At 40.6% G+C, this 23,843-nt stretch overlaps 1 protein-coding gene across 3 annotated transcripts; it reads left to right on the top strand.

Moving 5' to 3' along the window:
- The first annotated feature begins 502 nt into the window (after positions 1–502).
- On the top strand, positions 503–22,004 carry LOC123444525 (ubiquitin C-terminal hydrolase 13-like). 3 transcript variants are annotated; one of them, XM_045121265.1, is made up of 32 exons: positions 503–653; positions 886–967; positions 1,938–2,073; positions 2,154–2,311; positions 3,512–3,777; positions 3,884–4,096; positions 4,173–4,281; positions 4,376–4,491; positions 6,222–6,320; positions 8,967–9,076; positions 9,736–9,810; positions 11,818–11,896; positions 11,985–12,131; positions 12,209–12,289; positions 12,373–12,492; positions 13,308–13,430; positions 15,198–15,260; positions 15,410–15,495; positions 15,589–15,697; positions 15,795–15,863; positions 15,941–16,051; positions 17,344–17,399; positions 17,495–17,678; positions 17,760–17,861; positions 17,939–18,010; positions 18,102–18,167; positions 18,754–18,819; positions 19,036–19,110; positions 20,759–20,875; positions 21,217–21,291; positions 21,372–21,458; positions 21,563–22,004. In XM_045121265.1, exons 1-32 carry the CDS (start codon positions 624–626, stop codon positions 21,602–21,604), a joined length of 3,324 nt encoding a protein of 1,107 aa, XP_044977200.1. In that variant the 5' UTR covers positions 503–623; the 3' UTR covers positions 21,605–22,004. The 3 variants fall into 3 exon arrangements, with proteins under 3 accessions (XP_044977200.1, XP_044977199.1, XP_044977198.1); XM_045121264.1 differs by having other exon boundaries at positions 15,198–15,269; positions 21,375–21,458; XM_045121263.1 differs by having other exon boundaries at positions 15,198–15,269.
- Positions 22,005–23,843: the final 1,839 nt, after the last annotated feature.

Genomic DNA, 23,843 nt, shown 5'->3' with positions numbered 1-23,843 from the left:
TAACCTATTATATTATAATTATTTCCTAATTGCTGCATTTTCATACATTTTCAACATTAAAATTGTTATATCATATTCCATTCGTTCCTAAATATAAGACCTTTTAGAGATTTTAATATGAATTACATACTAATGTATATACACCTATTGTAGAGTGTACATTCATTCGTTTTGTTTCGTATGTAGTTTATAATAAACTTTCTAAAATGTCTTATATTTAGAAACGGAAACGGAGTGAGTACAATATATTCATCAAAACTCAAATCTCTAATTCCACAAGCGATGTTTTTTTTTTTCACCATCGTTTTTGTTGCAACCAACAAACACCGTGCATTCTGTTCCTTCGAGCCCCGTTGAAATATCAAACCGACCCTCGAGTAAAGCCGCGCCCCCTCCCCACCCGCGTTCTTCACAGAAACCGCAAGGAGCACGCGCCCCTCCCCTCCCCTCCCATCCCTTTTTTTACCCCCTCCCCACAGTCGTCTTCGTCTCCTCCCCCCGCTTTCTCCCCCCCGCCTCTCCCCTAAACCCTAGCACGCGAGCAGCGAATCCCCATACGCTCCGCGGCGATCGTCGACGCAACCCAGCCCCGCGGCCGCCCGTCGCGGCCGCCGCCGCCGCACATGACCATGGTGACTCCTCGCGCCCCCGAGGTAAAAGCCCCGAGCGACCTCTCCATTCTCGCCACTCCGCCCGGGGTCCGCTCGCTTCGGCTCGGAGCGCGCCGCTGTGTCTCCTCTAGGTTTTCTGCGATTAGGGGGTTGTTTCGACCGGATTCGGTTTCGCGTGGTTTCGTGGGCGGCCTTTTGTGGTGGCGATTTGTTCGGTTCTAGTGTTGTTTAGCTCCCCGTGCTGAACTGTTCGGGTGCCCGTTGTTGCCTGCAGCCGCCGCCGCAGGACCAGGATGAGGAGATGCTGGTGCCGCAACAGGAAGTGGAAGTCTTCGAGGGGCCTCAGCCGATGGAAGGTGAGGGATTTCGGTGTCCCCTTTCTGGTTAATTTCGACTAAGGGTTTGATCTGCTATGCATTATCTGTGTCTTCATGGTGAAATGTGTCCTCTTGTCCGCACGTTGATGTTCTGTCCTTTCCCATTGTCTGTTTGACTTTCATGATTCATGATTTATGGTCACTCCTTTCAGTCTTAGCTTGATGCTAGATTTTCTTTGGTTTGCAATCGTATTAGTTTAAGGGTGATTTTACGGCAGGTTATGCAGGTCTACCTATGTTTGGTCCATGTACTGCTACCAGTGACATGTTCCTTTCAAAGTTGAATTGCCTGTCTGTTACACCCTACAGTATCTGTATTACCGGATGAGTTGATATAACCTACATGTTGCATCAATGAATGTTCGAGAGAACAAGAAAATGTTGCATCACAAAACCAAAGGAAGCTGGTTGAGCATCCAGCTTATAACCAAAGAAAATGTTATCAATAAACACGATTTGATTTTGATTGACGTGTAATCGTCCTCAATTGTAGCATGCGAGTGCTTTATGGGAGGGAGATATGGAGCTTCCTGTAAAGTTCGTCGCCACAATGTATGCATTCATTCTGTATGGCTTTAATAGTTTCTGTACTGCTGGTGTTTGATGTGAAGGCAAAAACACTAACGTTGAAAGATGAATCCTGAACTTCCATTCCAAAACATGTTGGATTTCGTGGAATCCCTTGCGCTGTACATGTTTTGCCTTTTTGGGTGGGTGACATGGTGAGGTTATGGAGGTGATGGTGTTTCTGTTGTAAGTGCATGTTGATTAATTAACATATGCTAAACCTTAGGTTGGATGCGTAGCCAATTTCACAAAGGCAATTTTTGACATTAGTGCATGCTATGTTTCGCTAAATAGTAACACAGCTGTCAAACGGTGGAGAAACAAAAAAGTCAGGTTAGGTTTTAATTTCTTCTTCTCTTGTTTACTCTTATTTGGTCTGCAGAATCCATGCCAGCTGTCGACAATGAAAGTTTGCCTGATGCATCAACTTCCAGATTTACATGGAAGATTGAAAGTATATCCAAGCAGAATTGTAGAAAGATCCACTCTGATGTTTTTGTTGTCGGGGGTTACAGCTGGTCAGTAAACACATCCTCTTATTGCTATCTCACATCCCTTAGTTCTGTGGCTTAGTTCTTTTCCTATTACCTCTTTGCAGGCGAGTGTTGGTTTTCCCCACAGGAAACAATGTAAATCACCTTTCAATGTACCTGGATGTTGCTGATGCTAAGTCATTACCTACTGGCTGGAGTAGGAGTGCCCAATTTAGCCTTGCTGTGATCAACCAATTAGACAGCAAGCACTCAGTAAGAAAAGGTACCTCCAGTTGTTTCTCAGCAGACCTTATTGTGGGCCTACTTATCTTGAAGTATTAACTTTAGTTTGATTTCACTAGCAACTTTACTGGTATCCGAGTTTTTACCACCTCAAATGTTTGTTCATATAGCTATTGTGAAGTAGATATTGCGTACTCTGTCTGTTCAGAAATGTAGGCCTCTGTGGGAGCCCTGGTGTCAACGTTTAGAACTTTGTCCATATTATGTATGCAAGTATGTAAGTTGACCACGAAAAGAATGTCATTGAATTTGTTGCGAAGTCCTTCCATAATGTTGTGTTACATTGATTTTTGCTGGCATAGTATGATAAGAAATCATAGTCCAAGTCTTGCATTGGAGACCGAAAAGTAATAAGCAACTTAATTTGTGGACAGAGGGAGTATTTATTAAGATACATATTCACTTGCCTTTTTTTTCATTGAACAGTATCTATGTGTTCTATGGCATTTTTCACTATCTGTAGCTTGATGCCTTTGAAGTAAAAGCATGGGAATTGACACATTTCATGTAGTCTATATGTGCCTGTTGTGTACTAGGGTGGATTAGGTAGATGCCCCCGCCTTTGGGGGCAAGATATATAAACTATTCTTCTAATTCTTGCTTGATTAATTCCTCATAGAGGGTCCTCTTTATGCAAAGGCCCTAAACTAAGTAACAAATTGTATATTGTCTCTCTTGTTGGTGTAAGACCCAGTCTAAAAGATACTCCCTCCGATCCATAATAAGTGTCACAGGTTTGAACTGAATTTGAACTAACCTTAGTTCAAAACTGCGACACTTATTTTGGATCAGAGGGAGTACGTTATAATTTAGAATATAAACCTCCTAACTGAGTGCTTGGTGCTGGGTGGGCCATGTACTATGTGAAACTTCCTAACCGAGATCACGGGGATCCTCTCTCTGTCTTGGTGTTGGGTGGGCCATGTACTATAAGTTCATAACACTTGCATAATTCTTATTCCACAGTGAAGTGTGCCATACTTCTTAAATTTTCCCCAACCTTGAAAGGAGAATCTCCTGATGTATAAAGTCTGCACTGATATATTTTCTTCACAATTTTCTCAGCTGTTCTTTTTTCTTTTGCTCAATTTGTTATATTTGAAACGTACTCAGATGTTAAGCATGGTAACTGACACATTATGTTAGTCATTATTTGATGATTTCCCCCTCCCCCCTGCAGAAGTAACACATACTTTTAATTCTCGAGAGAGTGATTGGGGTTTTACATCCTTTATGCCTTTAATTGATCTATATGATCCTAGTAAAGGTTATGTTGTGAACGATCAATGCATAATTGAAGCTGAGGTTGCTGTGCGTAAAATTGTGGACTACTGGAACTACGACTCAAAAAAGGAGACTGGCTATGTCGGTCTCAAGAATCAAGGTGCCACTTGTTACATGAATTCACTGCTCCAGACACTCTATCACATTCCCTACTTCCGGAAGGTAAGTTGTATTTCTGATTTTTGTTTACTTTGAAAGGCAAGGCTGTATCTCTAGTTTTTTTGCCGATAATCCATCTGTGGTTCTGATACAAAGAATGATACTGTAGGCTGTGTACCATATGCCTACTGTCGATACACCTTCAGGGAGCATTCCTTTAGCTTTGCAAAGTCTTTTCTACAGACTTCAGCATGGTGACAATAGTATTTCCACAAAAGAGCTGACTAAATCTTTTGGATGGGATTCCTATGAGTCGTTTATGCAGCATGATGTCCAAGAGTTAAATCGGGTTCTATGTGAAAAGCTGGAAGATAAAATGAAGGTTAGGCATTTGCATGCTGATTTTTCTACTGAGCAATAACACACAGTCATTGATGTGCAACTATTCCTTTGTCCAGGGAACTATTGTGGAAGGAACAATACAAAAATTATTTGAAGGTCACCATATGAATTATATTGAGTGCATTGGTGTTGACTACAAATCAACTAGAAAAGAGTCATTCTATGGTAGGTAATAAGTAACAAGGTGAAATCTGGACCTTATTTCTGTAGTGCTCTCTTTTTGGCCATAAATTCACACCATATTTATCAAAATTTCCAGATCTCGCACTTGATGTCAAGGGCTGCTCAGATGTTTATGCATCTTTTGATAAGTATGTAGCTGTCGAGATGTTGGATGGTGATAATAAGTATCAATCTGAAAAATACGGCCTGCAGGTTAGTTTGACTTGGCATTTGCTATCCAGAGTCTAGAAACTGTTTAATAAGTTCATTTTTTTTACTAAATATCAAGGAGCCATGACAATTTGGATGAAGTTGTCACAAAATCACAGCTCTTAGGATTTTCTCTTAACCAAACTCTTAGGGCAAAATGTCACAAACCACCCAAATGCTGTGTTTAAACGCAGTTGATTGGGTTTCTGATTTGTGAGGCCTACATGTCAGTTCTGATGGTGCAAAGGAACTCAGCAGGAGATGTCTTGTCACGCATGCTGAAGTTTACATGTCCGAACCTGGAATGGCCCGGCCACATCATGGGACAGCGAAATGCCCTAATCAGATTCGGGCGTGTCCGCATCCACTAGTGACAAGGCACCTCCCGCAGAGTTTTTGCCTTGTCAGATCTGACCAGTGGGTCCCATAGGTCAGAAATGTCAACAACTGTGTTGAAATGCTGGATTTTGACAACCTGTGATTGTTTGCCCCAAAAGTTGTCGTTAAATGAAGAAAATGACAGAAGTTGTGGTTTTCTGAAACCTTCATCTTGTTTTTTTGTATAAATTAAAATCTCTTTGTGCAGTTCAATGGATTTTTAGTAGAACTATAATCTTCGGGTGTGTTTGGTTGGAGAACCAACTGTCATGGAATGGAATGGTTCCATTCCAGAGGAACGGGTCGGTTCCGTTCCTGTGTTTGGTACGAGCAAAAAAGTGGAACGGGATGGTTCCGTTCCAGTGTTTGGTTGGGAGGCATGGAATGAAAATTGGAATAACAAAAATTCGAAATTTCAAGCCGGCAGAGAGTGCAGCAGGCAACGCGGGCAGCAGCAGGCAGCAGCAGGCAGCGCGGCAGGGAGGAAGGGGCGGCGCGCGCAGGGAGGAAGGGGCGGCGCGCGCAGCAGCAGAGCGCGGCGCGGCAGGGAGGAAGGGGCGGCGCGCGCAGCAGCAGAGCGCGGAGCGCGCGCCAGGGAGGGAGGCGGCCGGCGGCCGGCGGCGCAGCGCGGCAGGGAGAGAGGGAGGCGGCGCGGCAGGGAGAGAGGGAGGGAGGCGGCGCGGCAGGGAGAGAGGGAGGCGGCGGCGCACCTGGAGAGGGAGAGAGAGCGCCGGCGCAGCTGGGGAGGAGATGAGGATAGGGCTGCGCGAGACAGCCGTTCCGTGCGATTCCGTGGATTTGCTGGTGCTAGCGCATTCCGGATCTGAGGGGAATATTCCCTAAAGTGGAATGGGTGGGTTCTACTCCGGTTGGTAAACCAAACGCAGGAACGAGGGCTAGGAACGGGTCCGACCCGTGACATTCCAGTCCATGACAGCAACCAAACACACCCTTCCTTTATCGTGCTAGAAAATTCCTGAGATCATATTGCCCAGGAGCTGTGGCAAAGCCCATCTCAGATTGTCTCTCAATCTGAATAATAATAACTAATATAAGTAAACAAATGCATGATCACCTGCTCAGGTCCTCCTTAATGCTGTTGGACATGGTTAAATAACTTAAATCTGGATTTTGACTGGTAGACCTCTATTCTTTTATTTCTTCTTGGCTGATGATTGGGTCATAAGAGATTGTATATGCATACTTAAGTTCAATATGGCTGGACTTACTGCTTGATTCTTCAGTATTATCAGGGAAATGTGCTTTGTTGACGTTCATTTACAGGAAATTGTTTTTACATTATACTTCATGATTGTTTGATATTTTTATTTAATGCATTTCTTCCCTTTTTTCAGGATGCCAAGAAAGGGATGCTTTTTATTGATTTCCCTCCAGTTCTGCAACTTCAACTAAAGCGGTTTGAATATGATCATGCGCGAGATATAATGGTTAAGGTGTGGATTCATTTCTTATGCATTCTCACCATCTTTGTAGGTTATCACTTTATTATTTTCAGTTTGGTGGTTAGTATCACACAGAGAAGGGCACAATACGTCTCTACATAGGATCTGCAGTCTGCACTTAATAATGTACTATGTTCAACATTCTGTCAGAAAATCAGGGGTAGGGTAACAAGGAATACATTATTCAGTTGTAAGTCTGGTCTATGTGAATTGATTTTTTGTAATTTAGCCCTTTGGTGGAATTTGTTATCTATTTACTCATTCCATGTCGATCATTTTTGTTTGTGGAATATGGTGAGCTTATGCTTCACTGTTCACCCAAGTGTTTTGTTTGGTTGCAGTTTAGCTAAGTTTTGAAACACATGTATTGCCAATGTTAGAATATATACCAAGCCAAGTTGCACATAAGCTATTGACATGCCCATTCCCCACAATTGTTTGTTTCACTCATTTCAGTAATACACCAACTGCACATGCAAAAAGTATTAGCTATGTGTGTCACGTGTGTACTTTACTTTTAATATTTCTCTTTTGTATTCATACTATCAAGAGGTCCTCGCTTGGCCTGGCGCAGTGGTGAAGTACTCTCCACTTGTGCCAATAGGTTTGACGTGGCCTCTTTGCATTGCACTGTGCAGGGGTAAGACTTGCCTTGTATTCCTTCCCCAGACCTTTTTTTTCGAGAAAACGCAAAGAGTGTTTGCGTTTCATTTCATTGAAAAGGTAGGAGATTACAGGCCTCCTAAGAGGTAGTGGTTACAAGGCCAATTCCTCATAAATGGACATCCCAGGAGGCGGGCAGCACAACCCTCAGCCCCTGTGCCTCAGCTTGTGCCCAACATTTGCCCTCTGCTTTGATCCTATCAACTAATGAATCTATCGAGGGTGTCGCATTGTCAAAGACGCATTCGTTCCTCTATTTCCAAATCATCCAAGGAACAAGCATTGTTATGGATTGTAGAGCCTTGTGGAGTGTGTGCGGTGTTTGTGCCTTCGCTCGTTGCCACCAGTCCAGCATGGTGGGCTTGTTACCTGGTGGTTGCGCTGGTATGTGCGTCCAGTCCAGGATGATGCGCCAAGTTTGCTTAGCAAATGGGCACGCTAGAAGCAAATGATGGATTGTCTCTGGGTTGCGGTCGCAGAGGAGGCATTTCGGGTGGTGCTGCAGGCTCCTTCCCCAGACCTCACCTGGTGGTGACTAGCATTGGGTAGGAAAATGACCCGTGCTAAAAATTCATCGCACTACAGCACTTCTAATCCAATTATTATGGTTTCTCTAAAAAACAATGAGTATAATCAATATCCCTAACATGAAGAGTTTCTTCAAGCCGACCATCTTTGCAACAAGTAACAAGGAAATATTGTTTTCAACCCGAATGAGCAAACACCAGAATGTCAGAACTGATCGAAACGCAATGGTAGTATTAGAGAAAATTGATCAAAACGCTAGCACATATGCCTGTGCTTTGCAAAAATGTGCTACTTTCTTCATTCATTAGGTGATTTTATCGACACTAAAAGCTCCCAATATATATGTAGGCTCATCACCCTGTTTTAATTAGAGCCACCATGTAATGCGTAACCTTTTATTATGCATACTTTCAGGAATCCCTTCAATATAGAAGGCTATTATTAGAAGGCGTGGATTGCTTTTCTTCCTTATTTCTCTGTCAAGAGAACTCAATTCCTTTCCTCCTCGTTTCTCTATCACGTTGCAACGTTGGTTCTAATCCTCAATTTATTTCCTTCCTTTATCTCAATTTATTGGGTGCAAGGGAGTGAGGTGGGACTATTTAATAGTTGAAACAACTTTTCGTTAACTCTAGAGTTATGAGAAAATATGCATTTTTTCCAAGAAAAAAAATCGTGTTTGTTTCAAGATCTGGTGCTGCTTTTAGTTTCTTTTAAAATGTCGAGCTGTATATGTAGACACCAGCGCTCCTTGGGTATGGTGGCTAGCATTCCGTGATCTCCAGCAGGAGCACCTGCGTTCGAATCTTTGCGGCGCTCTTTTTTCTAGGACGTTTTTCACTTGCGCGAACTGGTGTACAGCATCCTCCAATGGGCCAGCCCAAGGAGATGCACATATATTGGCGACGTACAATTTTTTTTTCTGGCAGAAAACAAAGCATTTTTTGAGTTGTGGCATTTGAGGTTAATATTTGGCAACTTTGAGGGTAATTTTATGATGGACGGGCAGAAATGCTCGGTCCTTTATTAGTAGGTATTGAGGGTAATATTTAGCAACTTCAAGGGTAGTTTTATGATGGACTGCAGAAACCTTCCGTCCTTTATTAGTCAACGTCCTTGGAATCTAAAGCATTAAACAGAGTCAACAAAAGATATTCTGCCATCGGCAAATTGTTCCGTTTACCTATTATAGTCTACATATCTATTAATGTGCTTGACGTAGAGATGATTTCTGATAGCTTGAACAAATTAAGCTGGGTAATTCTTATATTCAGTTCAGTATTAGTGATCAATAGTCTGCCGGTGATTTGAATGTTCTTTGATTAATATTTGATGAAAAACCAGGGTTGCAAAGGCTGGGTGTGTTTATTTTTGTGTAAAGTACTTTCTCATACATATGCTATTGGTTTTATTTCAGCGTTTACATTAAATGCATTCTGAATGTAGATAAACGACCGTTATGAGTTCCCACTTCAGTTGGATCTTGACAGAGATGATGGGAAATATCTCTCTCCAGAAGCTGATAGGAGTGTGCGCAACCTCTATACTCTTCACAGGTAATAGTTTAATAGTTTTTGCATTATATTTCGTTATGCCATTTTTAGTGTCATATAGGTGGTTAATTATTTAACAGTTACAATTTATGTGCTGCAAATGTTAATTTTGCCCAGTTAATTTCTTAGCAATTGCGTTGATCACACGCTATGCATGTGTTATCGCTTCATTATTCATCCCTTTCTTGTTGTACGTACCTCCTTTCTGGTTTAAAAGGCCCACATGTGTACCTAGATTGATAATTCGACCAACGTAACACGAGTCTTTTATCACAAAAATTATACCATTAGAAACTTTAAATATTGAAGGTTACATTTTCTAATGGTAGAACTTTTATGACATATATATACGATTTGTATAATATTGGTCAAATTGCTGCTCTAGGGATATGCATGGGCCTTTTAAACCGGAAAGGAGGTAGTAGCAGTGAATGAACTAATGTGGTGCAAATACAGTCTATTTTTTTTTAGAATAAATAGCACACACTATCAGTGTCTTCCATTCTATCTTTATTTGCTGTCTTGAGGACATGGAACTTTTTACGATGCATATTGGATTGCACTTTCCAGTGACAACTTTTGGATTGTGTATATTGTGCACTGGGACATGGTCTGGAGTTTGTCTTGTTGACTTTGAACCTTATGGCTTTCCTTGAATGCAGTGTCCTAGTTCACAGTGGTGGAGTTAGTGGTGGACACTACTATGCCTTCATCCGCCCTACCCTTTCTAATCAATGGTATGGTTCGATTGTAAATTGTAGAGTAGACGCTTTCTTATGTGCAGACTTATTGGATATGATTATTTTGTACTCCCTCCCTCCCAAAGTAAGTGTAGCAGATTTAGTACTAATTTAATACAAATTTAATATTAAATCAGCAGCACCTGTTTTGGGGGTCCGAGGGAGTACTTAATTAAATTTTTAATTTAATCCTCATGTGAGAAATTGATTGGAGTGAAGTGAAATTATTATGATCAAAATTATGTACCTAGTATGTGTTTTTGATCTTCTTTGGGGGACTGTATCTTTGAAAGTTGATACGGGCCTTGGTTCATCTTTGGAAATAGTCATTGGTGATGGAAGTTGTGAGGACGTTGGTTCTTGTCCTTCTGTGTAGGGGCCATTTCCCGGCTGTGGGCGACAATTACATCAGGGAAGTTTGATAGTTATATATGAAATGAGAGATGGAGAATCACTCCTTATAAGAGGAGTTCCCACTACTATGGAGACTATCTGTAAATGACGACTCCCTCCGTAACAAAATATAAGAAGTTTTTTATGCCCTATGCAAAACCAAAACCAAAAAACATTTTGGTACAGAGGGAGTACACTGGTCATTGGACCAAAATGTTTTGATATTTAGCTTAATGATCAATCTCTTCAGCTCTAACTGCTCCCGTGGTTGCTTGATTTTGCTCCACCATCACCCTGTGTTACTGATGTAGGCCCTGTTTGGATCCTAGGGTTAGAGTTAGAGTGGGTTAGATTTGAGCCATCTAACCCTCAAAGATCCAAACAGGTGGGTTAGAGTTGGTTAGGTGCATCTAACCCACCCAAAAACTCTAACCCATCCAAGAGGTGCTTTTTGGGGTTAGAGTAGGTGGGGTCCAGGGAAAGAGAGAGGTCCAAAGTAGCCAAATGATTGAGAAAGAATATTTATTGTCCATCTAACCCTCCCATCCAAACACCTTTAGAGTTAGAGTTAGTTCAGGTTAGTTCAAGGGTTAGAATCTAACTCTAACTCTAACCAGGTTAGAGTATCCAAACAGGGCCGTAGTCACAAACTGATTGTTGCCTGGACCCACACTGGTCATTGGACTTGTGGCAAAAGGGCTCTATAGTGCTGATCGTTATGAGAAAAAAACATTGTTCTTCCTTTTCATCAATATATGAACCTTCTCCCACATTATTTATTATCCTAAAAAGAACTTGATGTTTCCCATGGTCTTAAAGGCGTCGCTGTAATTTGAACTACTTTTGACCAATTGTTATGTGTCTTAAGGCGTTGCCTAGCACCATACCTTAAGCCCTTGAAAGGTGAAAAGGGGTGGGCTGACTCGCATTCCCGCTAAGGTGTTGGCTTTTATAGGTTTATCAGTTCATTTGGAAGAACTAAAATAGAGTATTTAAAAAAAACATATGGACATTTGAATCGCCTTGACTTACCGCCTGAAACATCATGTTGTTAGCTTTTGCATTTTGCATTTGTAAGGCGAAACAGATTTGATCTGTGTACTACTAACACTGACCTTTGTCTGTTGCATGCCACTACAATCGCTCTGTTGTATCATCTGTCGCAGTGCATTACTAATTAATATGTAAATAGCCTCATAACTACTAAAACTGACCTTTGTCGTATCATCTGTCGCATTAATAATATCTAAAAGGTCACATAGTCACCCTCTTTTACATATTCTTAGCAGTAGTCACTATGTCTTGCCATCACTGAATGCTACTCCCTCCGTCCCATAATATAAGATTGTTTTGCAAGCTAAAACAGCTTACAAAACAATCTTATATTATGGGATGGAGGGAGTATTTGATAAGGTCCATGTTTTGCTGATATTTTTGGATACCCAGAACTTCAGAATGGGGAAATTTGGATTAGTTAACTTACAGTGAAGACGTGCTTGTTTGGCTGATTGCTTTGTTTCTATAGGGCCCTCTTTATATGTTTCAGCACTACATTGGACAATCACAAGTGGATTGTGTGCAATTCATGTGTTTTACAATTTTGCAATGTAGGTACAAATTCGACGATGAACGAGTGACAAAAGAAGACATGAAACGGGCGTTGGAGGAGCAGTACGGTGGCGAGGAAGAGGTAATATCCATTCGGAAATATTAAAACGTCTCATGTTGGCCATTGCTAAATTTTCTTATTTGCAATGCTATCTGTTTCTTGGTTACAGCTCCCCCATACTAATCCTGGACTGAATACGAACCCACTTAAATTTACCAAGTATTCAAATGCTTACATGCTTGTGTACATACGTGAAAGTGACAAAGAGAAAATTGTATGTGATTTGGAAGAGACAGACGTATCTGAACACCTTAAGGTAGTATTCTTTTTCTTTTTCTTTTTTGCCTTTCGATATCATAGAGTTAATTTCAAAATTGTGTAAATTCTTCCCAGACTAGGCTAAGAAAGGAAGACGAAGACAAGGAGAACAAGAAAAAAGAGAAAGCCGAGGCTCACATGTTCACCACATTCAAGGTTTGTCTTTATCTCTTTATCTGACTGGGATTGTCATTTTGGTTGCTGTTCTCACTTGGCTCTTCATTTAAACAATTACCCAGGTGGCCAGAGATCATGATTTGGCAGCACAGATTGGACGAGACATGTTTTTTGATCTCGTGGATTATGAAAAAATTCATCCTATCCGTGTACTTAAAGACATGCCATTCAACCAGGTTAAGGTAATTATTCTCACCGAATAGCCATGTTGCTCTGGATATGAAGATATTTTGTAAATTAAATATGTGTGCTCTTTGCATATGATAGTGTTGGTATAGTCAGGAATTCCCAACTGTAGAATTTCTGATGCCCTTTTAAGTTGTACTTGGCCGCAGTTTTTTCCTTCTTTTCTTCTGTTTCAAGCATTTGTAATAGTTAGACTGGCGTTATTGAATATAATTCTTCAGTTTTGGCATTATAGGCATGGTACAGTAATTTCTGCTACTTTGTGATTGGGTAACTAAAACAGTTATCTATTTGATTTGGTTAACTAAATAAAATTTTATCCACTACGCTTGTTACCATAGTAAATGCTTTCTATGAACGTGTGTTTATTTATGCAGCAAGTTTACTAAAATGAAAATTTGTGCGTGCATATTACTCCTTCTGACCGGTCTACAAGCCCCCCTCCCCCCCTATTTTGAGCTTAACTTTGACCATCGGTTTAGAAAAAATATAATTTGTTTGCCAGAAAAAGTATACAGTTGGAATTTTTTTTTGACTGTGAATCCAGTGGTATAGTTTTTCTAGTGTTTCTTCTCTGTATATGTATAGTTGAAATTTGTGCTTCTGTTTGCTTTCTGTGTGTGGGATTGGAATAAAGCTGTAATATATTGAACAATGCTTATTGGGAATCAAACAAAATGGTTTAGTTGACTTTGGTTGCAACATTCATATTGATGGGAATCCACTTTTTGATTGTTCTTAGTTTTTTCGTTTGCATTTAACTACAATGCCAAAGGATATGCGTTTTGATTTAATGAATTCTACTTGACAGGAGGAGTTCTCGAAAGAACTTGGTATCCCCGTCCACTCCCAGAGATTTTGGTGGTGGTCTAAGCGTCAGAACAACACCTACAGGCCCACTCGTCCATTAACTCAACAGGAGGAATCATATACCGTAAGTGAATATTGACATAGATTAATTGTTTGCTTTAACTTTGCTTGAATTAGTACAACTTTGTACTAAATCAGCGACAATTAATGAATTAATCAGGATCGGAGGGAGTAACTATTTTATGCTTTCACTACCTGTCCAAATTATAAAAGCTGGACATCTCGTTTTCTCCTGTTGTCTTATCTTTTCCTTCTTTTCTTCTGAATATCTTATCTCAGCCACTTAGACCAAATCATCTTCTTCATGCACATTCCTTTTGTTCTCTCGTTGGCCAAATCATCTTCATGCACATTCCTTTTGTTCTCTCGTTGGTTCCGTTGCAATAAAGCATGTAGGCAGCAGGCGGTGACATATATCAGATCTCAGGAGGGGCCAACATGCAACTCTCTGATCTGTTGTTTAAAAAATGGCTGCTGAATCTCCTCCATCTCTCTTATCAATTTCACAGTGCCAATTGGGTAACCATACCAATATACAGTTACATTGGGGTGTAGCCTTTTTTATTTTCCTGTAAATAAAAAAGTTATTCCTGCACTCCCAAGTACGTGCTGGAGCCTCACTGGTACGAATTGTCCTATGTGTTCAAGAAAAAATACAAGCACATCAGAGGTGCCATGTAATTGTCCTTGTTAGCCTTGGGCAACCACTCGTTCTTAAAACCAGCATTCTTAAGTTTAAGATCAAAGAGTCGGGCGGAAAAAGGGGAGAGCTCCCAGTTCCTGGTTCTCCTGTAACTGGATTCCCCGGAACCACAAGAATCCTTAGAATGGGATTCCAACTCAGCACCTTTTGTTTTGAGATTTTGAGAAGAGTTGCTCTTTGGAGAGCACAGTACGTTGAAAGTTGTAAGCTGTGTTCGGGGAGGGGGGTATTGTCTATCGTTGGCCTCTATGGTAGAATCCGTCGGGGAGGCCTGAGAGGTGGTGGTTTACCCTGTGGCGGATGTCAGCGGTTGTAGCATTATCTCCAGTGTTCACGAAGGCATTTTTAAGCGTCGCTTAAGTGCTGATCAATCGCAATACGCTTTGATATGTCCCTAAGCATTTCTTTTGTTTATTTGTGCTGTTTTTGAACTACATCTTCTTGTCTGCTTGCGCAATAATGGTAATATGCCATTTATCACATTACTTTATTCGCGTCTGTTTGGGAACCATTTACTTCAGATTCTGGCCACATGATCTTTATTAGGCTATGCCTATTGAACTGAACTGCAATTTAGTTGTTATTTTGCTTGCTGTGTGAACCTGATGTATATTTGGTATTGTGTGAATTGCATTTTAGATGATATTTCAATTACCTATGTGCTATGTTTCCTATTTTCCTATGCACCCATTGCTCTAAGCTGTGGCCTTTTGCTTCGCTTACGCTTTCCGTTTTTTTGAACATTGATCATCTCACCCCCAGTTAACAGTATTAGCTAAGTGCAAAGTTGAAATGATTAAGTGAGCCCAAGTAAATCTCTGAGTTCAGGTATAGACACATAGATGTGAGCTTTTTCAAACAATTATCCAGGGCATGTGGCCACCACATTAAATGTTTGTCTCCTAGTTGTATGTGTCTTGAGTTCCCATATATTCCTATGAAGCCGTGTGTTTCCTGCCTTGCCGGCCTTGCCAATTTACCATGCCTTGGCCTGCCTAATTGGTGATCGAGTGCTGTGGTGCTAATTTTACTGCCTGACTGGCGCCTTCATGTACATTAGCATCCATTTATTATATGTATCACTATTAGTTTTCTTGATTCACACTTAAATAATTGTTTTTCTTTCAGGTTGGACAGCTTAAAGATCAAGCAGTTCGGGTGCACGGTTCTGAGTTGAGGTTGTACTTGGAGGTTGTGCAGGTTAATATTATGAGCAGCTTTTTATACTCGGTGTATCTTTTGATATAGTTCATCTACCCAATTGCAGTGTGCCATCTCTAGCTATGTGCATTGGTCTTGTTTACTGGTGTACCATGTAATATTTGCTTGTACACTTACAGGAGAATCATTTGACTCTTGCTTCGAAGACAAAGGATGATATTTTACTTTTCTTCAAGCTCTATGACCCTGAAAAAGAAGAACTAAGGTTGCTTCTTTCTCCAGCTTGCCATTTTATTATTATGTAATCACCCAGCAACACTGAATCTGTCTAATATTATCCACTGCGATTATGAAACAGATATGTTGGAAGTCTTTTCTTGAAAGCCTCATATAAGGCATCTGATATAGTGCCAAAATTGAATGAGATAGCAGGATTTCAGCCTGATGAAGATATTGAGTTGTATGAGGTTTGTTTTGACGTCATTCGAATTGGAGTTGAGTTTCTTTTTTTTCGATTTTAAAGAAGTTTTGGTAGCACGATGACATTTACTTGTACCTCTGTAGGAAATAAAATTTGAGCCAAATATTATGTGCGAACAAATTGACTATGATGTTTCCTTCAGTTTGAACCAGGTTTGTGCCATTCAAGTTATGCTTAATATTTATCATTGTCTGTGTATTACTTACGGTGTGTTTGTTGCGGCTTTCAGCTTGTAGATGGAGACATATTGTGCTACCAAAAACGTTGTTCTCTGGATATAACGGACCAACACCGACATCCAAATGTATCTTCTTTCTTTGAATATGTCCATAATAGACAGGTAAGTTTTTCTGGCTCTTGGAACCTTTTTTTCCCCTTGCAATACCTTGCCTTGCTTTAATATTTCATAGTTCATGCTCGTTATACTTAAAGTCTTGTGTCCATTCTGGCCATGTGCCTTTATCAATCATAAAGCTAGAGGTTTTACATGTTACGTCCTCTGTATCTGTTTGAGAACCTAATCTGCTAGCAATGATTGGTCCAGGACTTATCCCAACTCCTTTTCTATGGTGGTTAGATTGTTGGCATGATTGAGTTGCTGCAAAATGATTGTTACCATGGTGTTTTTGTTTGCGGTAAAACTGCTTGAAGGCCGAAGTATGTGTTGCTTCATGGAGCTAGTGCTTCAATTGTAGCCTTATGCTATGTCTTTCCTCTCTATGTTTTTGGTTCTCTGTAGGAAATAATGCGTGAGAGAAGTTACCGACCATGCACTGGGCAAAGTGATATTTTCTTGGGTTGGCATGCATGCATGTGTTGGTGTGTGATGTACGTTTGGGTTTGACTGCTAATTTAATATATATTAGCTGCTTGTGAAACAAAAGTAGATCATTATGCTTTCAATTGCATGCTGGTTCTGAGGAGTAAAATCAGATCGTAAAATCACTCTATATTATGGATGGTACATATCATTTGATGAAAGTAAATAAACTCTGTTGAGTTAAGCCTGCTGTTGAGCTCAAATTTGGCAATATCTTGTCGAAGTACAGTGCTCAGTTTAGCTTGTTAATATTTGATGTCAATTTGAATTTGTTTTAGCTCTTTTGCTTTTATAAAATATAATGCATATATTTTTATATTTTATAAAAGATCATTAGCACGGTAGCTTTTTGTGTACAGGACCTATCTTAAGTAGGAAGTAGTCATTGCTCATGTGACATGCTCCCCACATTGCAAAACATATGGTGCTTTTCTGTGCAGGGTGGTACTGTAGAATAAGTTTTGTGTCACAAAATGGATGGCATTTTGTTTTATCAAGCTAGTCTTTCAAACTTCTCCCTTTATTAATGTTAATCACACTATTTACTATGGTTCGTAGTAGAGCAGACGAGAGGAGCATAAGTTTTTAGTCTAGTTGATTCAGGAAGGATAGGTGATTCTTCATTCTGTGTGATCTCTTAACTTGTGTGCCACTTGTAGTTGTGTGCTAGTCTGGTGTTTGATGTTCCTTCAATAGTCATTGACTCATTGACATATATACATGAGGCAGTTCTACTGTTTCCTCAAAATCTTATTACAGCTGTTGTTTAATGGTCGCTCTTACTGTAAAATAATATTTGCTGCTATCTATAGGTTGTGCATTTCAGATTGCTTGATAAGCCAAAACAAGACGATTTCTCCCTAGAACTGTATGTGTCAGGAATCTCTGAACCTTCATTTAACACATTGACCGTTTTCTTACATAAATAAGTACTGATAACTGCTTTTACTTTCATACTTGTAGATCAAAACGTTCCACATACGATGATGTTGTTGAGAAAGTTGCACAACATCTTGGTATGGATGATCCTTCAAAACTCCGCCTTACACAGCACATCCCGCATTTACAGCAACCGAAACATCAATACATCAAGTATAGAAGTATTGATCATCTTTCAGAAATGTTACTTTTACATAACCCCAATCAGGTCAGGCACCTTTTTCTTATATGTTTTCCTCTTTATTTACTACATTGCATGGGATTATGTGAGCTTTATTTTTTCTTGCAGATGTCTGACATTTTATATTATGAGATACTGGACATTCCTTTGCCACTACTGCAAGGACTGATAACATTGAGAGTCGCTTTTCACCAAGCGACACACAATGAGGTAGTTTGCACCAAATTTTGTGCTTGCAGCCGCTTTTATGTGTCTGAACATGTCCTGCAATAACCTTTGTTTATCAGGTGCTGTTTCACATTTTACGATTGCCGAAAGGTAGCACTTATTCTGATTTGATTGACGACTTAAAATCAAAGGTGAATTCGCTGTAAATACTGTTAGTTTTCTGAAAGGGTTTCTATGTTCTGCCAACTTGATCTTGATTTTTTCTATTTTTCCTTTTCTTAGGTTGAGCTGTCTCGAAGTGATGCTGAACTCAGGCTATTTCAGGTCAACAATAACAAGATATGGAAGGTACTTGTTATCTCAGTTGCACCATGGAAGTTATCATTCCTCTAGACTAAATTTTTATAATGTATGGTAATATTCAGTTATTTTTTACTATTGAAATCTTGGTTGGGAAACGGCAGAGTTGTATTGTCATGAAGGCAACTTGCATGTCTTTAGTTTAGTGCTCTCTCCGTCCTGTAATGTAAGATGTTTTTGACACTACGCTAGAGTCAAAAAAACGTCTTAGATTATGGGACGGAGGGGAATAGGTTGCAATGGCTGAAATATGATACAGCCTTATAGATGAATGCAATGGGACTGCTGACTGTGACAGCATGTTGGCAGGAATTAGGAAGGCAGTGCACTAGCCCTTGCCTGGGTGGTACTACCCCCGTCTGTGCAATAAAAATGAATTAAAATATAAATTGTAACCATGGATATCCATCTGTAAGGAAAGTACAAATTATCTTGTCATGGTTCGTGATTTCATTTTACTTCTTTAAAGTTCCGTCTCTCCTTTATGAATCCAGTCTCATTAAGATGATGCACATACTCACAAATAATCTGGTTGACCTTTGTATGCCTTATCAGTCATTTGCCTTATTTTCAGGTGTACCAGCCTGCTGAGAAAATAGATGCAGTTCATGATCCAAATGTACCACTTCATGTTGAGGAGGTATGCATCATAAACATAAATACTGTTTACCGTCTCCTAGAAGCTTTAAAGGCTTATCCTCAGGCCATTTACTCCTATTACAAATCCATCCCTTATTTTTTTTTGCTTGGTTTGTTAACGGAGTGACATGGTCCATGTCCATCTCATGCATTAGAAGCACTTCATGTAATTACCTGGTGCCTTTTCTCTTCAGTTTCCTAATTTTTTTATTGTCAGATTCCTGAAGAAGAGAAAAGTGCCGGTCCGCGAGACCGTTTGGTTCACGTCGTCCACTTCTTCAAAGATAACCAGGTACTATTGTTTTTCGGATATGATAAATCCCAAACGTTCAGGATTTGACCATGGCAAATCGGACGTTTTCGATGGTAATTCTAGTGAGGCGAGGATGGCAAGCTTAGTTGACATGCATGGCAATTTCCTGGCAAAAAAATACACTGAGCACGGATTTGCCATGCTTGCCAACTAAACTTGTCATCCTCGCGTCACTAAATTGCCATAAAAAACATTCGATTTACCATGGTCAAATCCCGAATGTTCGGGCGTTACTGTGGTCCTTTTTTTATGCATCTATTTAGTCCTAAAGCATTGACGTTGCATGTATAGATATGGATTCCATATACAGTTTTGAATCCGTGGGATGCTTCAAGGTCCTTCGAAGCTAGTCTAGGGAACATAGTGATCTCTAAAAGTGCTGGTAATTAGTGGTTGCCATGATTGAGATGTGCTCTGGCTGATTTACTTGAGCAAACCTATGCTGAAAAAGTTTATGTACTGAGGAGCAACATGATCGTGGCTGCTCTGCAACTGTCACTAGCAGCATGATCGTGGCTGCTCTGCAACTGTTACTAGCTCTGACATCTTAATGCTTCAACTTGCATGCCTTTGCCTCTTCAGAAAGCGCTTTGGGTTTATATGAATATCTGTTAAAAGTCGTCGTCTTGTATATGCCAAAGAAACTGGTGGGCACTGTGAAGTGTTGTTATGCCAATACAGATATACATTGCCTGAAAAAAAACAGATATACATTTTTGATATAAAAAATATCCGTGTTATAGATTGAACTTATTCAGCATAAAAAATATCCGTTACCTTTGGGCTTGTATGAATAATCCATCAAAACTTTTCTTGTGTAGGCACAAAAAGTTGTTGGGCTGTTGTTGTGTCATACAGGGTTTATAACTCTGATATAAAATTTCGGTGGTTTCCGTAATCATTTCATTTGATATTTTTTTTGCTTAGTTTCGTTGATTTAAATTTAAACAGCCGGATAAAATAGTTTGGAATGTTGTGCAGTCTTAACACATGAATGCCGAAACAGTCGAAACAGCTTGATTGTCCTAGGTGTGTGCCTGCTATCCCTTTGTGCTGACCAGTGTTCAAGTCTCTAACTAAAATTAGCTTGACGTGTGGGGTTCAAACCCTTGACCGGCAGAATTAGAGGACTTACCAGTGCGGTAGTTATGATGATTTGTACTCCCTCTGTAAACTAATATAAGATCTTATAGATGGAGTATTATTTATTTAGAATCTTTGCGCTAGCATACATTTTCAATTCAAACATACCGACATTTTTTAACAAACACAAGTATTTTGATTACCTTGAAATAAAACTTTGACGTTATTCTAAAGCATGAATAGGTATTTGAGCTAACGTTGTGGAACTTCCGTTACTTTGCACACCGGTAAATGGTTTTATTTCCATGGGCTTGCAAACTTGCGGCTGGGTTCCACTAGAGCATGACCTAACAGGTCCTGAAAGAAAAAAAGAAAGAAACGATGACAGGTCCAACACCTATGACGCTTATCACAACATTTCTGGTCTTTTCTATTGTTTGGTATCTTGGTATCTTGGTCTTTTACTCTTTTTGCGCACTGTTAGAGAGAAGCAATAATACTTTGGTTGTTATTGTTGCTGAATCAGTTGCTTTCATCTTTGCAGCACATTCAATACTATGGAGTGCCCTTCTTCTTCCTTATTCGTGAGGGCGAGGCTTTATCAGATATCAAACTGCGCATTCAGAAGAAATTTGAGGTTCCAGACGAGCAGTTTCTTAAGGTGCAATTTTGACCTTTTATTACGTATATTGTCATTTTCTGCAAAATATATATTCCTATTCACTGCTATTATCTAGACATCCTGGGCATAGCTAACGTAGTGGCTGCCATTTACTGTTGAATAGTTTGTCATTCTATCACTTGGTCCATTCCTTTATTCTGTCGAATATGTCATCTGAAAATCAATGTTGAATAGTCTGTCATTATAGGTGTGCGATCTAAATATGTAAAATAGGTATATCTTGGTTCATTGGAGGGATATTGGGTGCACTTTTGTTGGTGTTTTCCAGTTTATGTTGCAGCTTGTTGGATAGTATCTGATTTAATGTTGGTTTGTCTCAGTGGAAATTTGCTTATGTTGCCTACAATCGCCCGGACTATCTCCAAGATTCAGATATTGTATTGAGCCGATTCCAGGTGGAGTACATTAGTTTTTCTTTTGTTTGACAGAAAAGGTGTCTTTATTCAAAAGTTATTCTTGCTGGTATTTCTTTCAGCAGAAAAATATTTATGGAGCATGGGAACAATCCCTAGGACTGGAGCACTCAGACATGCCCTCCAAAAAACCATACATGGCCAACCAGGTATTAGCTATAAAGAATGCCGACACATAACAGATATGTTAGTTGCTGTTTTATTCTTAAGTGGATATAACTGAGCTATTCTTGTTGAATGGCGACAACTGCAGAATCGCCATTCTTTTGAAAAGCCGGTGAAGATCTACAACTAAAGATGGTGATATTTTCAGTTCCGACCTGATGGTTCCTTGAAACGAATGGGCAAGAATAGCATTGTTATTTATGCACACTCTGCAGATTGGTGGCAAAATCCATGATTATGATGTGCTTTTTGACCTGGTAGTTATACAGATGTAGAACCGGCTGTTGAGACTTGAGAGGGTGCTGTGCTGAGTTAGTATGTGTTTGAAGGGGACGTTGCATACAGCGGATGTATTGTGGCTTGTCGAAAGAAAATTAACGCTGACTGTACAGGGATTGATAGTACTTTTTTGCTTAGATAAGTTTCACTTTGTAAGCTGTGTATTTTGCAGTGATTTTTTGCATCGGTTGGTTACCTTAGCTGTTGAAATATTCTGTGCAATTCGTCTGAATATAACTGAGCTATCATGACGCACTTGGTATAAAAGTACCTTTGAAAAAATAAGATTATTTAAACCGGGTGAGCTTGTATACTGTCAAGCCTTCGGAAGCAATGGTACTGGTCGAGCAAGGTGCAGAGGTGCTATGCATTTTGGATGAAACAAACGCGCTAAAATATAGCAGCCCGAGCTCCTCTTCACCCCACGATTCACAAGGCAACAACCAAAATTAATCATTTTCAGCACGAGCAGCCTTCGCAGTGTGGGGCCGACCTCGCTGGGTCAACTATCCCAGGCTTTCGCTAGATCTGGTCGTTCCGAGGCACCCTGCCTTTGTCTCCGCACAACCTCGCCCGTCCAGCTCAGCCACTAAAAGCGTCCTAACTTGTCATACTAAAGACATGTTTGGTTACCTTCATTAGCTTTAACATTGTCTAAGTTGTCATTAAAGATGATCTACATTAGCCTCAACAACGTCCATGGAGAAGAAAGTGATCCGTTTGGTTGCCTGACATGTACGAATCTTATAGTAGTGTTCAGCCAGGCCGAACGGCTCAATTGGCAGTTTCTAGCGATGTAGGGGAAGGAAATGTGACGCTCTGCAGCTGCATGCAGCGAGATGGCAGGAGCGAGGGCGTGTCCTTGAAAAAGCGGCGTGATGAATTCGCGTCATTGCATGTTGATTCGCAGTCGCCTTATATAGCCAGAGCCAGGGTGACCGGCGCCAAAACTCCTGCCACCATCCCCCCTCTCAAGCTTTCACTCCGGCCTGGATCCACCTCGACGACGAGGTAAGCGGCACAACTACTCTGACCGCTGGTTGGCTACGGTGGCGGACCCACTCCTCTTCTCCTTCGTGTAGCATGCGACTCCCGTGATGGCGTTTGTAAGTTCGACCACCTCGACTATGGGTGGGGTTAGATCGTCCGATCTGTTCGAGTGTGATGTTGTAATAGCTAGTTGGGATGGATTTGAAGCATGCTAGGGGATGTTCATAGATGGATTGGTAGTATGCTTGGATGTTTATGGATGTATTGGTAGTATGCTTGGATGTTTATGGATGAATTGGTAGTATGCTTAGATGTATGGTGCGGTAGTGTGCAAGTGTTGAACAAGATGCATCCATATGTGTCCATGATTAGTGTTGTCTTGAGCTAGATCATCCATGTGTTCATATTTTGCAACTAGTTCATACTCTCGATGTGTAGTGTGATGTCCATGTTTACAACTAATTCGTATTGTCGATGTGTGTTGTGTTGTGTTGTGTTCTTGATGATGCGTACGTTTGTAGGACATGAGCATGCACGAGTTTAGTCTAGCCATTGTCCCGTTCTAGAGTCAGTTCCCAGCGTCCTGCGTCGAGGACTCCTAGGCTAACATCGACCAAATGCGTCTTGATTCAGAGGTTTTCGAGGAGACACCTACGGTTCATTCATTTGTGCTGGCTCAGCCCAATGTAGCATCTCATGTGGCTAATCGAAAGGCAGTCACAAAGGAGAAGAAGGATGGCAGGGGATGCAGCATGAAATGTCAGCCGTTTCTCTCCACTTTTTTGCTTAACAAGATGTGTGAGATCATACCTAATGGAGTAAGGACCGCCAAGGGGTACAAGGAGGTGCATCTAAACTCCGTGGCAAAGCAATTCTTCGAGTTTTGTGGATAGGAGGTCACCTCGACCCAGGTCTACAATCACCTGAGGAAGTGGAGAACGAGGTGGATCATCTCCTCCAAGTTGAGAGACCTGAGCGGTGCTTCATGGGATGAGGAGACCTACACAATCATGTTGGAGGCAGAGCATTACCAAGGCCACATCACGGTTAGATCACAAACCATGCCATTCTAACTAATCATCTCCTATGAACCACTAACT

The sequence above is a fragment of the Hordeum vulgare genome, chromosome 3H, assembly GCF_904849725.1.
Source record: "Hordeum vulgare subsp. vulgare chromosome 3H, MorexV3_pseudomolecules_assembly, whole genome shotgun sequence".
In the NCBI taxonomy this organism is placed as follows: Eukaryota; Viridiplantae; Streptophyta; class Magnoliopsida; order Poales; family Poaceae; genus Hordeum; species Hordeum vulgare.
This window is presented reverse-complemented; position numbering and strand designations above follow the sequence as displayed.